The sequence below is a fragment of the Pan paniscus genome, chromosome 19, assembly GCF_029289425.2.
Source record: "Pan paniscus chromosome 19, NHGRI_mPanPan1-v2.0_pri, whole genome shotgun sequence".
In the NCBI taxonomy this organism is placed as follows: domain Eukaryota; kingdom Metazoa; phylum Chordata; class Mammalia; order Primates; family Hominidae; genus Pan; species Pan paniscus.
The window spans coordinates 64,518,991-64,526,970 of NC_073268.2; the positions used below are offsets into that span (position 1 = coordinate 64,518,991).

The 7,980-nt window shown below is 57.5% G+C and overlaps 1 protein-coding gene across 2 annotated transcripts in view; it reads right to left on the reverse strand.

The window, feature by feature from the left end:
- NTN1 (netrin 1) overlaps positions 1-7,980 on the reverse strand; it is a 222,335-nt gene that overhangs the window by 15,113 nt on the left and 199,242 nt on the right. For both annotated transcript variants that reach the window (XM_034942391.4, XM_034942390.4), the window contains exon 6: positions 7,557-7,631. In XM_034942391.4, the coding sequence (XP_034798282.2) occupies positions 7,557-7,631 (75 nt within the window). The remainder of the gene's footprint in view (positions 1-7,556; positions 7,632-7,980) is intronic.

Below are 7,980 nucleotides of genomic sequence, written 5' to 3' on the forward strand. Positions count from 1 at the left end.
CACAGATGCCAACAGAACATCCTCCTTGAGTTGTATCCTCAGAAATCATCCTTGTGGGATGTCAGGCGGAATAGTTGAGACAAATCGTCCTGTGAGAAGCATTTTGATTTTTCCATCTGGTGGTGCCAAAATGTCTTTCAACAAAAGGGGTGACTAATAAACATTTCTGGGAACGAATAACTTTTCCAAGAACTGGCAGAAGTGAGATGATCTCACCTTTCAGAATGTGAGCTCTCTGTCTCCCCCTCTTTCTGAGTCCCAGGGAGTAGGAAGAAGCCAGCGGCAGCACCCAGGCCACCTGAGGCAGGGGATCGGGGCGTGGATGGGAGCCCCCGCGTGTCCACGTGAGCTGGAGGGGTCAGAGTGGCTTCGGCACACAGATGCAACTGATGAGGCCAACACCAGCCTCTCTCCAGCCTCCCTGGGCCCCACACTGCACTGAACGCCCCCGCTCTTACTCTTCTCCCATTTCCTCGTGCTATGCCTAGCTTCTTGCTTAGAGACCTTCCTCCCTCCACCTAGGAGCCCTGCTTTGCCCAGTGAGCACTGGCTTCTCAGGCTCCCTCCTCCAGGAAGCCTTCCCACCCTTGCCCCCTCTAAAGAATGGGCCACACCGTGTGTGTGCCCACCTCAGGCTGTAACCTGGCCACACCCCCTCCTTCTGTGGCCCTTGTCTGTATGTCGGTCTCCCCTCCTAGACTGTAAGCTCTCTGAGGGTCAGGACTGAGCCTCACACAGATCTGCAAGCTCAGCACCCAGGGCAGGATGGGGCCCACAGCAGGTGCTCAATGAAGGGGTGTGGAGGGGAGGCTGGGCCAGGACTTCTCAGGATGTGCAGTGCTGTGATGGTGTGTGTGTAATGGTGTGTGCATGTGTGATGCTGTGTTTGTGTGGTGGTATGCGTGTAGTGATGGGGTGTGTGTGTGATGGTGTGTGTGATGGGGTGTGCATGTGTGTGATAATGTGGGTGGTATGTGTGTGGTATGTTGTAATGGTGTGGGATAGTGTGTGAATGTGTGTGATATGTGTGTGGTATGTGTGCCTGTATGATAAATGTGTGAGTCTGTGTGTGATAGTGTATCTGATGTGTATGGTGTGTGTGTGATGGTGTATGTGTGCATGTGTGGTGTGCTTGTGTGATAAAGTGTGTGATGGTGTCTGATGTGTGTGGTGTGTGTGCGCGTGTGTGATACATGTGTCTGTATAAGTGTGGTGTGTATATCTGATGTGTGTGGTGTGTGATGGTGTGTTTGATGTGTGTGTGTGATAGTCTGTGTATCTGATGTGTGATGGTGTGTGTATGCATGCGTGTGTGATGTGTGTGATAGTGTGTGTGCCTGTGTGTGATGGTGTATCTGTGTTTGATGTGTGTGGTGTGTGTGATGGTGTGTATGTGCATGTGTGTGTGCTATGTGTGCTAAAGTATGTGTGTGACTGTGATAGTCTGTGTATCTGATGTGTGGTGTGATGGTGTATGTATGCGTGCATGTGGTGTGTGTGCCTGTGTGATAGTGTGTGTGGTGTGTGATGGTGTGTGTATGATGTGTGTGTGACTGATAGTCTGTGTATCTGTGTTTGATGTGTGTGGTGTGTTTGTGATTGTGTATGTGTGCATGCGTGCATGTGGTATATGTGCCTGTGTGATAAAGTGTGTGTGTGTGTTTGATGTGATGGTGTGTGCATGCATGTGGTATGTGTGCATGCGTGTGTGGTATGTGTGCCTGTGAGTGGTGTGGACGTGAGCACAGCGGTTGTGTGAGACGTGGGAGGCAGCGCAGACAGGAGGAGGTGACGATGGAACAGTGGAGCTTCTTCCCAGGAGCACGGGGACGGGATGGGAGGAAGAGGTTGGAAGGGAGACGGGAAGGGAACAGGAGGAGGCAGAGGGGCTCCGCCGAGGAAGCCTCTTGGCTTGGTGGGGTGTGAGGCGGGGCCTCGGGGGGCGGGGCCTCGGGGGGCGGGGCTGGGATGCTCCAGTTCCCTGGCGGTGGTTTCCGGGGCTGTGGTTTCAGGTGTGTGCTGTGTGACCGCAGGGCAGGTGCCTCCAGCAGGGCCTTGCTCTGCCTGTATCTGAGCTGCCCCACAGGATGCCAACTGTGTGGTGAGCACGCACACACTCACACCCACGCCACTCACTCGCCGTCTCCTCGCAGAGGAAGGGTCCCTCCAAGGTTGGGCTTTCCTGAGAAGCTGGCAGGAATCGCGAATATGCTTGAAAATAATAAAACCTGTCTTCTGGAAACAACTGCTCCCCACTCAGCCTCCCTGGCGGCTCTCCAAGCATTTGCAAGAAGAGCCGGATCCCCTAGAGGGCAACAGAGGACTGAGTGCCCCAGGAGAGGGCGGCCAGGTGACCTGAGACAGCCTCCCCACGAGACAGCCTCCCCACGGCCCCCACCCCTTAGACACGGTGCCTGCTGTGGGCGGGGGGCACAGCCAGGGTCTCACTTAGAAGGATATCATGTGCCCTCGACTACACCTCCATGTGACAGATGAGGAAACCGAGGCCCCGGCGGCGAAGCTCCCTGTCCACAGTCACACAGCAAATTAGGAACCTGCGTCTCCAGAGCTCCCTTCGGTCCTGGGGTCCCTCCAATATGAGTGGCATGGCAGGGCCTTGGCACTGAGGCCCCCACCCCCACCCCAAATCCCTTTGCCTTGCTTCGTGCCCTTAAGCCTACCGGAGCTGGGCTCTGGCTCTCTGTAAGTGTGTGCCCGAGAGAACACGGGACAGGGCCGGCGCCCCGAGCCCACAGGCCCCTTCTCATGGGCCCCCACCGCCCCAGCCTTCCACCCTCTGGCCGCTGCCCAGGTCCGCAGAGCCCCAGACCCGCACTCTTCAGCCACACAAGGGCAAGGCCCGCGGGGCCTGGAGGAGGAAGGGGGTCTGGGGCTGCTGGCAGCCGGGCCTGCTCTTCACCCAGCAGGGGCAGCAAACCCCAGGTTCTAATTAGCGGCTTCTGGAACATCCAAGTGCCCTGGGTGAAGGAAATGTGTTTCCTAATTGGCCCCCTGCCGGGTGTCAGTCAGAGAGCGGGGATTATGCAGCCTCCGAGGGAGCGCCTGCCCGGCCCGCCCTGGCCCGCCCGGCCTGGCGGCCTCCCCTGCTCTCTCATCCCCAGGCCAGATCCCTCCTGCCCTCCCCCTACTGGTCACCTTCTCCCTGGGCTGGCCCAAGTCTGTGGGAGGTACACCCCCTTACACACCTTCTCAGGGGGGCCAGGGGCCCAACACAGGACACATGGGAGATTCTCCATAGACGCCAGCAGAGCTCACTGGAGGCCTTGCCTCAGCCTCAGAGAAACCCGTGGGCCTGGCATTGTCCTCAGGGCCCCCCGCCAGCCCCTGTGGGGGCACTCACTCCTCTATGACCAAGCACACTCCCCGAGGCCCTGCCACCCCACCCTGCAGGGCTCCTCTGAGCCCTCCGCAGAGGCCTGTGAAATCCCTTTCCAGACATTGTTCTTGGCCTGCCTCCTGCCTGAACACACAGGCTGAGCTGAGGGTGGGGAGGACTCCCCAACTTTTTATTTTTTATTTTTTTTGAGACAGAGTCTCACTCTGTTGCTCAGGCTGGAGTGCAACGGCACGATCTCAGCTCACTGCAACCTCCACCTTCTAGGTTCAAACAATTCTCCTGCCTCAGCCTCCCTGGGATTACAGGTGCACACCACCACACCCAGCTAATTTTTTGTATTTTTAATAGAGACGGGGTTTCACTATGTTGGCCAGACTGGTTTCAAACTCCTGACCTCGTGATCCGCCCACCTCTGCCTCCCAAAGTGCCCCCAACTTTTAAGTGACCACAAGAGTCCCAGGAACAGTCCTGGAACCAGAAACACCACACCACCCCCAGGACTGAGGGATCACAGGGAGAGTGTCAGTCCTGGCTGTGGAGTCACAGGCTTGGAGTGTGGTGAGGAGGACATGAAAGCTAGTGGTGCCAGAGCCCCAGCCCCCATCAGCTCCCTGGGGGGATCCCACTGTGCCCCCCCACCCCACCCCCACCTGCTGTTCCTCCAGCCTTGTCTTGCAGCAGAAATGTGGACAGCTGGGTGACACGCCTGGGCCATGGGTGTGGGGGCAGGAGCCGGGTAACCACCATTAGGTCTAGAAAGGTGAGCACACAGGGCTGGCCCGCAGCTCTCTGGAGGAATTGTGATGGGAAGGAAGAGCTCAAGGAAGGCTGCTGTGGAAGGGGCGGGAGGCCGGGCCACTCCCTGGCTGGGTAACTGGGCAAGTCATCTCACCCAGCCAGGCCCGTGTCACTGCCTATGACCCAAGCAACCTGAAGCCCGCCATCCCTGCCACCTGCTTCGCTGATAACCCATGAGGGAGTCGGGTGTCGGGCAAAGGGAAGGCTGAGTCAGGGAACAGAGGGTCCGATGGCACCCTGAGGCTCTGCCCCACCCTTCCCCGCCCCAAGAGAGATGCCCCCCATTGCCCAGGGCAGCCACAACAGGGCAGGGCGCAGGGAAGGCCTAAGGGGCTCCTTCGAGTCTACGAAAGGAGGGTGTCAGGTTCTGCAGACAGAGAGGGGCTGCCTGAAGAGAAGAGGTGAGGGTCCAGGAGAGCTCTGAGGGGCCAAGGTGCCCCCTGGAATATTGTTGGGGAGGCAGAATTCACTGGAAGGAACAAAGTCAGAGGACAAGAAAACCAGGTTGAGTCAAATAGAATCCAGTGGAACACAGGATCAGTTTTGGGCCCTTTTACAAGCCCCATTTTCGTGATTTCATGATGAAAGAACAGAGCAGAGGCTGTGGGTCAGTGCCTTCCTCCTTGCTCCTAGCTGCCTCTCCACAGTGTAGCTGCTTAAAGAGTTCTTCAAGACTAAAACCAAACCAAATAGGCGGTCAAAACAATCCATCCCCCAAGCAAGCCCACCTATTCCTCTCCCTTCCCCTCCTACCTCCTTGCCGAGGTTACCCCTAGGCCTTGTGCAGGGAAGGATGGGGAGAGGAGAAGCACAGGGCTTTCCCTCTGCGACCCGTAACTCCTCTGGGCCCGCCGCTTTGCTAGGAGGACAGTGCTGCGGTGCCCAGGTCCAAAGCCTAGGAAAGCTGCAAGAGCCTTGGGCGTCCTGCTCAAGTCCTCATCTCACAAGAGGGCTGCCTAGGGGAGTGGAGAGAGGCCTGCCCCATGGCCCACCTAACAGTCCCCAGGGGACACTGAAGACCCAGGGCTGGGAGGATGCAGTCCCTGCAGCTCAGGGGCCATATGAGCTCCTTTCTTTCTTTTTTTTGAGACAGAGTCTCACTCTGTCACCCAGGCCAGTCTGGAGTGCAGTCATGTGATCTCAGCTCACTGCAACCTCTGCTTCCCAGATTCAAGGGATTCTCCTGCCTCAGCCTCCCGAGTAGCTGAGATTACAGGTGTGCGCCACCACGCCCAGCTAATTTTTGTATTTTTAGTAGAGACCAGGTTTCATCAGTTTGGCCAGGCTGGTCTCAAATATTCACCCTCAGGTAATCTGCCCACCTCGGCCTCCCAAAGTGCTGGGATTACAGGCGTGAGCCACCACACCCAGCCCTGAGCGCCTTTCAAAACAACCCAGGGCCCCTACTTTCCTGGCTTGGAGACGCACTTCCTTTATCTTAAAGTAATTGCAAGTTTCATTTCTAAATCTAGGTTTATTTTCCCGTGGGAGGTGGAAGTTTCCGCACTGCCCTGGGATGTATGCAGCTTAAGGCAGCTTTTAGGAATTGACTGTAGACCCCTGAAGGGCCTTGAACTTTGATGTCCATAGCCTGGCAGCTTCTGAACTGATGCATAATACCTGCCAGCTGCTCTTCTTCACCCTGTAGGAGGCCAGAAGGCCTGTGGGGAATGGGGCTGAATTACTGGGGTCTTACCCTGGCTTCAGTGTGTGTGTAGGGAGTGTGCGTATGAACTCTGACTCACATACACACACACACAATAAACGAGAACATTTTAGAAGTTCTCCAGATTCCTTTAGATACCTTTGGGCCTCGTCATTCATTTCACTGTGCTAAAAGGTCCTGACCACTGTCCTTATTAAAGAAGAAAGCCTTGTTCAAGCAGCTGGCCCAGTTAGGATCTCCATGAGGTCTGGGTCCCAGGGTAGGGCTGCCGGACCCCCACGGGGTCAGGGAAGGGACGGAGCTCAGATTCTGGATAGTGAGGCCTCCTACACAGGTGGCCTTCACTTCTCACCCCTCTTCTTCCACCGCCGTTTCCTCCCTCCTCCTCTTTCCTCACCAGCTTCCTTTGGACACAGAGGTCACTGTTTGCTGGGAGCCTGTTAGGCACCCGTGCTCTGTCCTCCCCGTATACACTCAGCAAGTGGCATCATCTCCATCTTACATATAAGGAAACTGAGGCTCAGGTAAGCAATGGGACTCATCCCAGATCCCCTGAGAAGCATATGATTAGGACAGCCTTGGGAAGCTGAGCAGAACAGAGAGGTCGTTCTGCCTTCCCAGAGGTGGCCAGGAGGTGCTGGGGCTGGCAGGGCCACTGAGGGGATAGGGGCTGCACCTCCTGGGGTCAGTTAAAGATGGGACAGGAAAGATGGGCTATGTCCAGCTGGAGTGAGGAGGAGGACGGAGGGAGGTGGGCAGATGTGGACTTTCGTGGGCCCAGAATTGGGGGGCCAGCCCCAGGCTCAATCCCTGGCCCACCAGGTCAAGGAGAGGCCCCGTGCTAGAAAGAACCAGGCCTGGATTCAGGAGTCCTGGGCCTGGGGCTCCTTCCCGGCCTATGGTGGGGGCCTCAGCCACCCACATGGATGCCCTGGCTGTATGCGGGGGCCTTGTCAGTGGTCAGCCGGACAATGCTTTCAGGGTTTCTATTTGCGTCCCCCATTCTGAAGAGCCCCTGCCACCAGCCCCGGCTCTTCACACACACCTGCCCGCTGGCCACTGCGGGGCCCTCCTCCTACAGGCTCCCAGACCATCTCCACTCTCCACGACCACCGTGAGAGCAAGGGGACAGGACACACCCTTCCCGGGAAGGGAGCCTGAGGTCACAGGTGACAAGCAATCTCTGCAGGTGGCCCCCAGGACTGTCTGCCCCATAGGTCTGGGCAGTGGAACTTCCGGTGCATGGGAATGAGTGGTGAGCCATTTACAGCGCAGACTCCCGGCCCCGCTACAGCCTGGCGGAACACTGGAAATGCACCGGGGAGCTCTCAGCCCTTGTCTGATGCCCAGAGAGCTTCCCTTTGAGCCACGTGGACTCGGGTCAAATCCCCGCAGTATGATGCAGACACAGAAGACCACAGAGGTAAAGCCACTGGTCTGTGGCCACACAGCCCATCAGCGGCAGAGTCAAAGCCAGAGGCCAGCCTGGGTGTCCCAGCCTCAGGAGGGTGAAGGGGAGAAACCAGGCCACTGGGCTCCTCATGCCCCCGCCTCTGAGGGCCAAGGAGGAAAAGATGAGAAATTCCCAGGCATGGGATCCGTCCGGCTAGTTCCCATCGGTCACAGGGTCTTCACGACCAACACCCATCGGGGGCCAGCTGCACCCCAGCCCCAGCACCTCGCTGGTCACGTGGCCCCCTCCCATCCTCCCCAGACAAGGGGACTCTCACTCACCATAGTCCTTCTTGCAGTACTTTTTCATGTTAATCTTCAGCTTCCCCTTGGAGGCCTTGCAGTAGGAATCGCAGTCTGCAGGGGGGTGGGGGGGGAGCACAGACAAAAACTAATTAGGCTGGCGATGAATAGGCTGCCGGGCAGAGTAGGAGGCCGCCTCCCTAAATAGCCAGAGGCCTGTGATACCCATGGGCCAGGCCGGGTGGGCAGGCGGCCATTCAGGAAAGGCCTGGGCTTCTAAAGAGGCCTGAGGGACAAAGGGCCCCCGTCTGACCCACCCACCCCCCTCCCTGGCCTGATGAATCCTTTAGCCACCGCCTGCAACCACCCTGGCCTCCGTGAGAGTCTCGGGGGGCTCCTGCCACCCAGGGCTTCTGAGCACCACACAGATTCTCCCTATTCTTAAGACTCAACTGGAGCCTGA